Genomic DNA, 13,922 nt, shown 5'->3' on the forward strand with positions numbered 1-13,922 from the left:
TCATTCCCCTTCTTTAACTCGATGCCAGCTATTAGTTGGAAAAGAACCAAATCAAACCCACCCCCAATTTATAGCTCGATGCCAAATAGGGAAGCCCTTTTCTAAATGGAATAAACATTGAGAAGAACTTTTTTTCTCTAGATTTGAAGTGCCGAATATATGTATGTGCCTTTTTTTTGTCAAACCTCAATGTATTCAGGTTGGAGGCGGCATGGTGGTGCGATGAAGCCTCGACAGGCTGCGGAGGAGGGGGTTGGAAGTCAACGGGGACGAAAGTCTAGTTCTTGGAGGGGGGAGCAACGTTTCCTTTGGCATGAGAGAGAGAGAGAGAGAGAGAGAGAGAGAGAGAGAGAGAGAGAGAGAGAGAGAGAGAGAGAGAGAGATGAAATGGTGCAGTGGGTTTCAAAATTTGAAAGCACATAAATGTTTTGGAACGTGCAAATCGATGGCTGGCTAGGGCAAAAGTGATTTGATGGCGGCTTTGTAATATATGTAAAGAACATGGGCACTCTAATTTCTTGGGGAGATTGGATTGTCAGCCTTTGAATCAAATGAATCTTAGCTGTACTGATTCTTACTGCCAATAAGGGGCGAGATTGGCCCATTCGATTAACACATTCAGAGAATTCCGCATAGAGGTGTTCGCAGAGGCATCTTCTTTCTAGGTGGACAATGAGCTGAAACCAACAGATTTGGTACAGTTTTATATGCCGGTTAAGCGAGAATCAAGTACACATTTTGTTATTCAGAGTTTTAGTTTGATATTCGACAAAACAATGGATGACAAACCAGGAAACAAAAAAAAGCTGTACATTCCAAATCAAGTATTTGACCATTTTAGAGGAGCAAAGGATGTGGATGATGTAGTGGTTTCAAGGTTTGGTGAGCAAGAGCATAAATGGGAGATGAAAGCAGTCAAGTATACATCAGCAAATAAAATGATAGGCGACTGGAAGGCTTTTTGTGAGAAAAAAAGTGGTGAAAGAAGGCATGCAGATAAAGATATACAAGGCAAGGGAGGAAAGAAATTCCTAATAAGGATTGCTTGATGAAACTTTTTCTATCTCTGTATATATAATTCTTCCTGCTTTCTAAAGTCTAAACTCTTGTACTGTTGATTTGTTTTCAAGCACTAGCTAGTAACATTAATAGTATTTCCTCAGGTTTATATCAGAAATTTCTGATAAGAATTGCTGGATGAAACTTCATCTTTGTATATGCAATTCTTCCAGCTTTCTAAATTCTAAACTCTTCTACTGTTTTCTAAACTCTAATGCATGCCTTTTGTGGAAGAAACATTTCTTATGAAAACGTAAAATTGTACTCCCTCCGTCCCTAAATAAGTGTCCGGCGTGCAAAACTAGGCTTTACAAAATATGCATAGTTTTTATTAAAAATTTAAATTTTTTTCACAATCTAATAGAATTCATTGCTATCTATTGATTTGTGAAAAAAAATTGATTTTTTTAACGAAACAAATGCATCTTTTTGAAGGCTTAATTTTGTGCGTCAGATGCTTATTTAGGGACGGATGGAGTATGTCATTTTATTTTCTCTTTCAATCGTAGCAAAATCGTCAAGTTGCAAATTTTCTCTTCATTTTGCCTTTGAGGGGTTGCTCGTGTTCTTTCCTGAGCAGATGCATTAGGGAGTTTGGTAAAACAAAAAAAAAAAGAAAGAACTGAACTACGAAGAAAGAAACAACATCCGATCCCTCTCCTTAGAAAGCAAGTCTCCATTTCCGAGGTTTAATTAAAAATAAGCGCATAAAAAAAAATGGGTTGGAAAGAAGAAGGACCAACAAACAATTTCATGCCCTCCCCATTCCATTCGAATATATAAAAAGACAGTAGTGCCATACTCACCTTTCTGTTGGAATATTGTTTACACCCATTTTTGGCCAAAAATCAGGAAATGAATTTACGGGTTAAAAGGTAGCCTCGAGGGTCGAGGCCCTAGCCTTGAAAGACCTTACGACCAGTTGCCCACGAATTAGGGCCGGTTCTTAAGAAATGATGGGCCTTCCATATAGGCCTAAATCAGTCAAAGGCCTAAGGCTTGAATTAGTCCACCAGGCCTGAGTATTTCGTCCAGGCCTAACCCAAATTCCTAGAAGTAACAAAGGCCTAAGAAATGGGCCTAAATCGGTAGAAGCCTTGGTTTTCTCACCAGGCTTGGGCTCAGAAGGCTTACATTGGGCAAAGGCCCATGATTTACCAATAAGTTCAGGCCCAATTAATGAAAGGCTCACTGCTTTACGAGCATCGTTAAAGCCTTTAATGAGCAATGAGGGAGCCTGAAGCTGCTCACAAGTAGCTCAAAGGCCTTAAACTGCTCACAAGCAGCTCAAAGGCCTTAAGCTGCTCACAAACAGCTCACAAGGAGCTCGAAGGCCTTAAGCTGCTCACAAGCAGCTCAAAGGCCTAGAATATTCCTGATAGGCAGGTCTGGGTAAGCTGCTCATAAGCAGCTCAAGGTCTGAACTGGTGGGACCCCATTCTTCAGCATAAAGCAAGGCCAGAGACAGGTGGCACACATGCAGCCTTTGGAGCTGTTGGTGAATGATTCATGCAGACCTAAGCAAGCTGCTCACAAGCAGCTCATCCAGGTCTGGTTAATCCTTTGTTTCTGGATCCTTCTTCCGTAAAAGATGAACCTCAGAAGATTTAGAGGGCCCACAAGTATGCAAGGTCCAATAAAATGATAAGAAAGGCCTGGTGAAGTATTGGTCTGCAGCTGTGGTGGGCCCGGAATGGCCTGGATACTGCAGAAACTGAAATTTTCTTTGCCCTTTTTCAAAGTTATATGCAGAAAAGAAGGATTTTTCAGGCCTTTGCCCTTTTCTTGGAGTAAAAGGCACGTTTTGTTCAGAGAGTAGCCTCTCATTGGAGCATTTCGAAGCTGCTCAAGCTCAAGCCTTTGATAGAAGGCCATGTGGCAGCCATGCATTGGAGCATTTTGAAGCAGCTCAAGGCCTGTAGCTCCTATAAATCACAGTTCTGAAGGCCTTGGCCAAGGTCCCCGACCATCAAGCCCCCGGCTTATGCAAATTTATGTTTTAATTATCTTCTATCTTTCGGTCCACGACCATCAAAGCCCATGGCTTATCCAAATTTCATTTCATTTATCTTTTAACTATTTTTATCTTTCGGTCCCCGACCAAACAATCCCACGGCTTATCGTTCAATTAACTTTACTTTCTAGAATAGTTTGTACTCAATCTAGCCAAGCCAAGCCTAGATTTTATTTCATTTCCTTGTAATCAGACTTTGTTAAACCGTTAATAAAGTCCATTTATTTCTGTTTTAGGCCTTGCTCTACCTTTCTGTCCATTTTTCACACGATTAGGAAATTTTAAGTCCTTAGCCCGCAAAGGCAAACCACGAACCTCCTCACGGTCTCCACCCTTAGGCCGTGCACTTTCGTCCAGTTAGAAGTCAGATTGAGGCTTCCAGGCCTTGATACGAATTTGGGCAGCAATCCTGCCCTGGCACGCCCGCATCAGGCCTAGAACTGCACTACTCGCTGTTCCTAGGCCAATTGTTAATTTTTGGGAAACAATCATTGGCACGCCCGGTGGGACCCTAATCGTTTCAAGGGGTATGATCACGCCGATTCATGTCGATTCAATACATTGAATTGGATGTTGAGATTCGGCGTCTTGAAGAAGAAATTAGTTGGCGATATGATAAGGTCGTCGAACTTGAAGATGAGATCAACCGTCTCAACATGGAGAAGTATCGACTCAATCCTACGGAGGGTTGGTTTCTCGATGCACAACACTACTACAACGATGCAGTTAGAAGGCTTGAAGACGAAATTGGCAGACTTGAAGATGAGGAATGCCAATTACGCAATGAGGTAGCCTATCTCCTTAATGCTAAGTCACGTGGCTATTCAAGTATCATGCATTCAGGCCTGCCCGAGCAGCCTGAATTCCAAAATTGTGGCTTTGGTGGTCCTCATACTCAGAACTTTGGAGGCCAAGTTGAAGAAAACATCAACATCCAGTCCTATACCGTTGCATCCAACGAAGAACTCTCACAGGAGTTTACTGATCCTTGGGATGCAGCTTTGTGTAGGCTTGAAGAATCCAACCAAGCCATTATCAACTCCAATCAAGCCATTATTGAAGCGTTGGCTAAACTTAAGGATAAGTTGTCAGCTCCTACTCCACCACCGGTACCACGGTTTGGCACTTTAGGCTCTACTTCAGGCCTGAATGTGTCTAAATAAGCTTCTAGTAAGCCCACTAGGCCTCTAGGCTTCCCTCAGGCCTTAGCTCCCGAAAGCCTTGCACTCGGGGGGCAAGAAGGCCAAGGAATTACACTCGGGGGGCAAGGAGGCCAAGAAATTGCACTTGAGGGGCAAAATTCTCAGTTCTGGCCTTTAAGGATTCCCGAGCAGCAGCCAAGCCTGTATGATAAAGATCAAAGTGATCATGGCAACATTTCTAGGCCTGGGTGCAACAACCATCATTTAGGAGTTTTTCAAAAACTTTTAGATGGAAAGCTAGTTCCAAGCCTGGAGGAGCAAAGCGACAGGCCTATTTTGACGCAAGGGGAGCAAGATCTCAGGCCTGGAATAAGCCAGAACTTAGGAAGTCCAATTATGAGGCAAGATCAGCCCATTTTCTCCTCTCAAAAGCTTTCTGAAGTCTCTGAAGGGCTACCACATCCAGATTCAGTCCTTGGTGATGAGCAGATCATTGATGCAGATCAGGTACGATCCAGGCCTGCCATCAGCTCTATAGACAGGTCTGAATTGCATGTTGCGGTTGTTCTAGAAGAGGAGGAACAACATGAAGAGGAGGAAAACGGTGACACTCCAAGGCTTGATCATGATTCTTTTGTGATTGGAGATCCCCTTCCTCCCCCGGTTAACGAAGGACTTTTTGGCATTGTCCGACCTGCCAAAAGGCATTACAAGCGTAGGCCAACTATAGGCCTTAAAGCTCTGGAATCACGCCCACATTGGATTTGTGGGGCACATCAAAAGCGAGTGTTATTCACTTGGCTTACACGAAAACATCATGGTTGTGGGAAGGGCTAAGTGGAGAAAGTCCTTCGAAGGCCGAACAAACATCTCTAAATTGTTCGGCCAAGGCCTACCAGTCATTGAGTAGGCCTTATTTTTAAGTTCTTACCAGGCCTTTTCTGCAGAAGTGAAGGCCTTTTTATTTCATTGTCTAGGCCTAAACCATTAATATAAGCAATTCAAGTACAAAGTTCAGGCCTTCTAGCATATTTTCAGTCCTTGCTAGGCTTTTTCATGGTCTAGGCCTGAACACATACCTTATACTGGTATAAACAGGCCTTTTTGCAAGAAATGAGGCCCTTTAAGCTCTTTCTTTCGGCCTGAGCCACCTTTTAAGGCCTTTCAACGTATTTTCAGGCCTTGTTGCAAACCTTTCATAGGTTTGGAGCTGCTCTGCAACCGGGACTGAAAAGAGGCCTCGTATCGGTGTATGAAGGCCTTTTCCACAAAGATGAAGGCCCTTTGAGCTCTTTAAGTAGGCCTGAATCTTCATTATAAACACTCTAAGTGGAAGTTTAGGCCTTCCAAACATGGCTTCAGGCCTGAACGCATAGCCTCTATTGGCGTAAACATGGCTAATAAGAGGCAATGAGCCTTGAGATTCAACTCTAGTATAGGCATGATCATCATCCAATTGCTCTAAACAGCCCTAAAGGATGCAGATTGAGGCCTTTCATCTTTAAGAGAGGCCTTTCACAGGCCTGTCCAACAAAAATATGGTTGGCAGACTCATTCCAAGGTCTGAATTTAGAGAATACTGTCAGGGAGGCCTGAAAGCATGTTTGAAAAAATGTTTAATGCCTACTAAGTCCATAGGAAAGGCAATCAAAAGAATACATGCAAAAATAGGAATCGAGGCCTGTTTGGATGCCAAAAAATGGTTTTACTTTTTATACATGCCTTGATCCTAAAAATAAAGAATCAAGGCATGGGGGGGCAATGTTTACACCCATTTTTGGCCAAAAATCAGGACATGAATTTACGGGTTAAAAGGTAGCCTCGAGGGTCGAGGCCCTAGCCTTGAAAGACCTTACGACCAGTTGCCCACGAATTAGGGCCGGTTCTTAAGAAATGATGGGCCTTCCATATAGGCCTAAATCAGTCAAAGGCCTAAGGCTTGAATCAATCCACCAGGCCTGAGTATTTCGTCCAGGCCTAACCCAAATTCCTAGAAGTAACAAAGGCCTAAGAAATGGGCCCAAATCGGTAGAAGCCTTGGTTTTCTCACCAGGCTTGGGCTCAGAAGGCTTACATTGGGCAAAGGCCCATGATTTACCAATAAGTTCAGGCCCAATTGATGAAAGGCCCACTGCTTTACGAGCATCGTTAAAGCCTTTAATGAGCAATGAGGGAGCCTGAAGCTGCTCACAAGTAGCTCAAAGGCCTTAAACTGCTCACAAGCAGCTCAAAGGCCTTAAGCTGCTCACAAACAGCTCACAAGTAGCTCGAAGGCCTTAAGCTGCTCACAAGCAGCTCACAAGAAGCTCGAAGGCCTTAAGCTGCTCACAAGCAGCTCAAAGGCCTAGAATATTCCTGATAGGTAGGTCTGGGTAAGCTGCTCATAAGCAGCTCAAGGTTTGAACTGGTGGGACCCCATTCTTCAGCATGAAGCAAGGCCAGAGACAGGTGGCACACATGCAGCCTTTGGAGCTGTTGGTGAATGATTCATGCAGACCTAAGCAAGCTGCTCACAAGCAGCTCATCCAGGTCTGGTTAATCCTTTGTTTCTGGATCCTTCTTCCGTAAAAGATGAACCTCAGAGGATTTAGAGGGCCCACAAGTATGCAAGGTCCAATAAAATGATAAGAAAGGCCTGGTGAAGTATTGGTCTGCAGCTGTGGTGGGCCCGGAATGGCCTGGATACTGCAGAAACTGAAATTTTCTTTGCCCTTTTTCAAAGTTATATGCAGAAAAGAAGGATTTTTCAGGCCTTTGCCCTTTTCTTGGAGTAAAAGGCACGTTTTGTTCAGAGAGTAGCCTCTCATTGGAGCATTTCGAAGCTGCTCAAGCTCAAGCCTCTGATAGAAGGCCATGTGGCAGCCATGCATTGGAGCATTTTGAAGCAGCTCAAGGCCTGTAGCTCCTATAAATCACAGTTCTGAAGGCCTTGGCCAAGGTCCCCGACCATCAAGCCCCCGGCTTATGCAAATTTATGTTTTAATTATCTTCTATCTTTCGGTCCACGACCATCAAAGCCCTTGGCTTATCCAAATTTCATTTCATTTATCTTTTAACTATTTTTATCTTTCGGTCCCCGACCAAACAAGCCCACGGCTTATCGTTCAATTAACTTTACTTTCTAGAATAGTTTGTACTCAATCTAGCCAAGCCTAGATTTTATTTCATTTCCTTGTAATCAGACTTTGTTAAACCGTTAATAAAGTCCATTTATTTCTGTTTTAGGCCTTGCTCTACCTTTCTGTCCATTTTTCACACGATTAGGAAATTTTAAGTCCTTAGCCCGCAAAGGCAAACCACGAACCTCCTCACAGTCTCCACCCTTAGGCCGTGCACTTTCGTCCAGTTAGAAGTCAGATTGAGGCTTCCAGGCCTTGATACGAATTTGGGCAGTAATCCTGCCCTGGCACGCCCGCATCAGGCCTAGAACTGCACTACTCGCTGTTCCTAGGCCAATTTTTACTTTTTCGGAAGAAACAAATATACTACATTCACGCCACAATCAAGGTAAGAATTAGAACAGCTCTGCGTAAAGGTGAGAAACAGAACAAATCAAGATCACGTTTTTTTTTTTATCTCACTGTTGCATAAACAAAAATGAGATTGCATTACGGGAGGGGAGCCGGAGGCGTATACAAAAAGTACGTAAAAATGTTTAAGGAAGTGGGATGGCTTCTCAACGTACAATTAGTGTTTATAGTTTGAATTCAGGTTGTGGTGTAAAACAATTGATTACGTGGTGCTTAACGACCCAATTCGTTTGAGAAGTGGAGCATATTTATAATATATAAATTAGTATAGTAAAATTTTACCTGCCCCGTTAGGCCCATATTTATACTACTAATTCAAAAACTTAGAAACAAAAACTGTTCATAATTGTGTTTTGTTAAAAGTTTGTAAGCATTTGACATAAAATCAAAGGTCACATTATAAATACCACCCATAGCGTTTGCCCGATCATAACAAGGATTTAAAATAATGCATTCAATATTACAGTATTTTTTTGTAAAGAAAATGTATTGTTCTTAAAGTTCTTATTTCGCGGACCGATAAATTTTTTGGGACAAAGTAGTTAATCTATACTTTCATATTGGTGTATAAAGTATTAAAATTAATCTATGTATAAACAAAAGTTGAGTTAGCTTGGCGGGCTTGTAAAGTAAAAGGCTAATAACCAAAACCATATTTGACATTTCCTACCTCTACCCCACCGATGCACTTCAACTCAACAGAGCACATAACTGATCATTCCAAATTTTCCAATAGCCAAAAGAAAAAAACATGCCATATAAAAGAGGGGGTAAATTACCACCAAAATTATTTATTTTTTTCTGTGAAAGGCTATTTCACGCCTCTACAACCTTTTACAGGCTACCAAGTGACAGTGTGGTCCATTGTATCTAGAATTTGACGACGTTAGACATATTTGGTCGAATTTCTTAGTGGCTACATCACGACAGGTTAAGTACCATTTTCAAGTGACAAGGGTAATTTGTAATTTTTTTAAACGTGAAGACACAATCTATAATTTGCAAAAGCCTCGGGGTGATTTTGGTTATTTTCCCGGAAATTTATGAAGAACTGGGTTTTAGCCGGTTAGGTTCAAATTTTCTCTAGTCCCACCGGCTAAAATTCCACCCCCGTTGGGTTGGCTTCCGCGAGACGACGGCGATGGCGGACGACGACGATGTCATCGCGAAAATCGAGGAAACCACCAAGGACGCGGCGCGCCACCAGCTGGAGACCCTCCGTGCCATCCTCGAGCGCAACGCCGGCGTAGGTTATCTCCACCCCCACCTACGGAGCTGTCCTGCGCCCGTCGACGCCTCTACTTTCCGCCGCGCCGTTCCCCTGTCTTGCTACGATCACTACGCCGATCACATCTCTCGGTTAGCCGATGGCGGCGCTCTTGATGACGATCATGGTCAACGTTACCTCTCTGTTGACCCCTTGGTCTGTTTCTTCTACAGGTACTTCTCATTCACACTTGAATTGGAATGAGAGAGAAACAATTCAATTGGACTACTAAATTGAAGGCTACGATTTTACTAGGTTTCTTGAACGTTTACTTTGTGCTGTTTCGCAGTTCAGGGACAAGTTCCATGAAGCCAAAATTGATCCCTTACTTTGATTCAGTTCCATCCAAAGCCATCTCATTTTTGGCACACCAGGGCAGTGCTGCGATTCTTCGGCGGTAACCTCATTCTTGTAAACTTAATTACTGTATTTTTTTGTTTTGTGTGTTTTGTTCGTTTTTTCTGAATTTTTGTTAGATTCATGTGATGTTTTTTGGATTAATCATCCGTCTCGTCTAAAAAGTATAAAATTATAACCGAAAGTAAAAAAAAAGTTTATTAAAAACAGTTGTCTTATTTGTTAAGTGTCAGTCTTATACTTTTCCGATTTAATGCCAAAAATTACGACGAAAGCTAAAAAAAAAGTTACGAAAAGTAAAAAATACTGAAATGAGTTTCAGACTTTAAGTTTATAAGAACGCAGCCTAACTTATTATATCTGCCACATTTTTGCATATTTACAATGATTAACGAAAAATTGAAGATTTTTGATAGATAAATTTCGTATGTGGTGTAATTCCTATCTCCTCAACTTTTCTCTTAGGTTATTCCCTCCAAGACCCTCGGTCGATAAGTTTCTATGGTTCATGTACGCTGGTAACGTAACAGACACAAGAGGTGGATATAGGGCTATGGCTGCCTCGGCATTCCCGTTCCACAGCAATAAGTCTAACCCGTCCCACTTTCTCTCCATGTCAGTCAGCCCAAAGGAAGTTATTTTAGGTTCAGATGTTGAGCAACAAATGTACTGCCACCTTATTTGTGGTTTAAGGCATTCCAATCTAGTTGATGGGATTAGAGCACCGTATGCTACTGGTTTAGTTAGAGCAATTCGCCTTCTGGAATCTAAGTGGGAGCAGTTATGCCAGGATCTTGAATGCGGGTGTCCTAGTTTGGGAATATCTGATGTGTCAATGATAAATTCTGTTACTGAGGTTCTTTGCGGGCCTCAACCAGAATTGGCAAACAGGTTTCGATCAATTTGCAAAGAAAACAATTGGGGAGGCATTTTATGCAAGTTATGGCCAAATGTTCGTTATATCAAATGTGTATCGACTGGAAGTATGGAGCAATGTTATTTACAAATCAAGTACTATGCAGGAGAGATACCCGTGTTAGGCGGAGACTACTTTGCTTCAGAATGTTGTGTTGCTATTAACTTGGATATTTCGCAACCTCCAGAGCTAACCAGATACACTATCTTGCCAACTGCTGCCTATTTCGAGTTTATTCCATTTGATAATGACAAGATGAGTGTTAGTGGTGAAGAAACAGTGGATGTTTCTGGTGTTGAGGTGGGCAAGATGTATGAGGTCGTGGTGACTACGTATAGGGGACTGTACCGATACCGTTTAGGTGATATTGTGGAAGTTGTTGGCTTCTATGGTTCATCCCCACAAGTTTCGTTTGTGACAAGAGCTCCTAAGAATTCTGGTGAGATCTTGACAGAAGGAAACTTGATATCGGCCATGAAAAGTTTTGATCAAGTACTGAAAAATGAAGCAATTACAGAGACAACAGAGTTTGCCTGTTTCTTAGACTTGGAGTTGGACCCGAGGCAATTGAAGGTTTATGTAGAAGTGAGAGACCCATCTATATTTTTGCGGCAGGAGCTGGTTTTAGTTCTTAAAAGGTGTTGTTCCTCTCTTGAGGATGGCTTCGGAGTTATGTATAATCTAATGAGAGCAAGAGGTGAAGTTGGTCCAATGTTGTTGTACATTGTAAAACCTGGTAGCTTTGCTAAAATTTTGGAAATGGCTATTGAAAATGGAGCACCGGCAAGTCAATATAAACAGCCCAGAATTATAAGGAGTCGCAATATTGTGGATTTGATGGAAGTCTCCGCTGTCGTGACTGTATGCTCTGGTTCATTTGATGGTTAAGATTTGAGGGTCACGATGATCTCCAATTGTTGGATTTCTCCCAGTGAAAATGTTCAGTTCATGTCAAATGAGAAGTGATTTTGTGAGTCACTTTCATACCTTCTTTTGTATACGACAAACCTTGTTTATTATACAACGTACTTCTATGTAAATCCTACAGAGCTTGATATGTGTTCTGCTCATTTGAGATCAATAATATCTGCTTTCATTGTGTAGATAATGAAGTATCGTGGATTTAGTTTCAGTTGTTGCACCCATGAAGTTTATGAAATTGAAACATATTGGTGTTTTGTATTTCCTTACTGATATCTTTGATAATTGGTTCTTTACAATGTCTCTGTTGGTCAGCAAATGTCTATTGAAAAATTGCAACGGAAAAATGCTACTTTGGTTGCTTGCAAACTGGGGATTTAAACCATAACTTTCAGAAAGCAGAGGCGATAAGGTAAGCTACATGTAAATCCTTAACTATTAGGGTAGCCCAGCAGTTTAAGGTTGTTACTATGATCAATCCTAAAACCGGAGGTCTTGTGTCAACTCCTGCTGGTAATGCCTTGGATTATCCAATACCGTGTAGCTTGTGGGTGGTTGCAGGTATCTTGGGTTTAGCCCGTAAGGTGGGTTCAAAGTGTCCCTGCCATGGAGGTTCCTCATCACAAAAATATGAAAGTGTTTACGCCCATTTTTGGCCAAATTCTAAAAAAGAATTTGTTAATGGATTTATGGCCCAAAATGTTATTTTGGGGCTTGGTAGAATTAGGCCTTGATTGAATTGGGCCTTTGGTAGAATTTAAAGTTGCCCACAATTAGGCCGAATTGAGTTTGGAAGGGCTGGAGGGAGTTTGAAAATTGATTAGGCCGCATTAATATTTGGAGCATGGCCTAATTAGTTAGGGCCCAAATTGATTTTCAGATCTGGACCCATTTTCAGGCCTTAACCCAACTAATCAAAGCTCGGACTAGTTTTTCAAGCCTATTTAGCCCAGTAAGGCCAAGATTCATTTTCAAGTTTGGACCCAGTTTTTCGGATTTATTCAGGCCTGAAACTGACCAAGTCAAGAAGGCTATAAGCTGCTTAGTCATGCTTGCTCACAAGCAGCTCGAAAGCTTAGAAGGTTCTCATTAGCTGGTCTAAGAAAGCTGCTCACAAGCAACTCAAAGCTTGGATAGCCTTCATCCTTCAACATGAAGCAAGGCTTGGGGTAGATGGCAACCATCCATTGGAGGAAATGTCAAGCAACTCAAGGCCTTTGCCGTAAGGACACTGGCAGCCATATACATGCCTGCAGAAGATGCTTAGTCATGCTTACATGAGCAACTCGAGGCCCACAGCCTTTATCCTTCAAGATGAAGTAAGGTCCGGAACATGTGGCATTCATGTAGCTGCTTCCTGACCTCCACAAGTAGCTCAACCAAGTCTGCTGTATGAAAGCTTAAAGAAAGCAAGTGGTAGGGCACAAGTCTCACGAAATCTCTCTATTCCATAAATAAATGTATATGTATATATATATATATATATATATGGAAATACCTAAAAATAGCAAGTGGGCCATCAAGGGGGACTCAAAAGACAATGTAATGATTGAACAACCTGGAAAAATTTCGGCCTTTGACCTTGGTGGGCCCAAAATCTATCTTTTCAATAGCTATCTAGGCATTCAAGTAGCTCAAGAGGCCTGGGGATTCTGCACAGCTGAAATTCCTTTTGCTTTTTGCAGGCCTTTATGTAGGGAAGAGAGTTTTTCAAGCCTTTCAACCGATTTCTTGGAGTGGAGAGCAAGGCTTGGACATGTGGCAATCACTCATTAGAGGAGGTAGAAGCAGCTCAAGCCTAGTCCTTTACCAGGAGGACACTTGGCAGCCATGCATAAGGGCAGGAAGAAGCAGCTCAAGACCTGGAACTTTCTACCTGTAAATGCTAGAATTGAAAGCCTTGGCAAAGGTCCCAGCACCATCAAGCCCAGCGCTTACCAAATTTATCTTTCATTTACTTTCTAGCAAAGTATTTTAATCTTTCATTTACTTTCTAGCAAAGTATTTTACTTTCCCGTTCAATTTAATCCAGCCTAGATCTTGTCTTTCATTTCTTTGTACCCAAACTTTGTTAAGCCGTTTAATAAAATTTGTTTTATCTTTATCTTTCAGCTCTTTCCTTTTCTTTTTCCCATTTTTTAACAACAGTTCGGAAATTCTAAGTCCTTATCCCAACAAGGCAAACCACGAATCACATACGGCCTCACCCCTTAGGTCGTACACAATCCGCTCAATACAAAGTCAGATTTGAGGCATCAAGGCCTTGATACAAATTTGGACTGCAATCCAATCCTGGCACGCCCACAACTCTAGCCATTTGGTTTTTGCCCTCTCTGTGGAGAAACAGAAGGATAGACATGCAAAATGCAAACCAACTTCGGTGAGTTTTATTTACCCAAAAAAAAAAAACTACGGTGAGTTTTGCAATCCCTTGACATTTAGGCATGCCTTTGATACTGATTAGGGTATTTCAAAGTCGTGAAAGAAAATCAGCATCGTCTATTCTATATTTCAACTGTGTCAACAACCACATCCTCAAAATGTTGTCTCCAGAGTCCATATTACCAACTACTTTTGGAACTTACAGTTTTTTACTAAAGGAAACTAGGTTCTAGGTTGGTCGAGTGGTAAAATATCCGAGACATTTATACGTTCTTTCAAGCATGTGTTATTGGAAATTTAGATAGATCTCCATTATAAGTAGCGATTTAGGCTG

The 13,922-nt window shown here is 41.8% G+C and overlaps 1 protein-coding gene across 1 annotated transcript; it reads left to right on the forward strand.

Moving 5' to 3' along the window:
- The first annotated feature begins 8,140 nt into the window (after positions 1 to 8,140).
- LOC131306904 (probable indole-3-acetic acid-amido synthetase GH3.6) lies at positions 8,141 to 11,469 on the forward strand. Its single transcript, XM_058333333.1, has 4 exons — positions 8,141 to 8,781; positions 8,838 to 9,185; positions 9,302 to 9,409; positions 9,835 to 11,469. The coding sequence occupies exons 2-4, from the start codon at positions 8,887 to 8,889 to the stop codon at positions 11,171 to 11,173; spliced, it is 1,746 nt and encodes a 581-aa protein (XP_058189316.1). The 5' UTR covers positions 8,141 to 8,781; positions 8,838 to 8,886; the 3' UTR covers positions 11,174 to 11,469.
- Positions 11,470 to 13,922: the final 2,453 nt, after the last annotated feature.

Source organism: Rhododendron vialii, chromosome 1a, assembly GCF_030253575.1.
Source record: "Rhododendron vialii isolate Sample 1 chromosome 1a, ASM3025357v1".
NCBI lineage: Eukaryota > Viridiplantae > Streptophyta > Magnoliopsida > Ericales > Ericaceae > Rhododendron > Rhododendron vialii.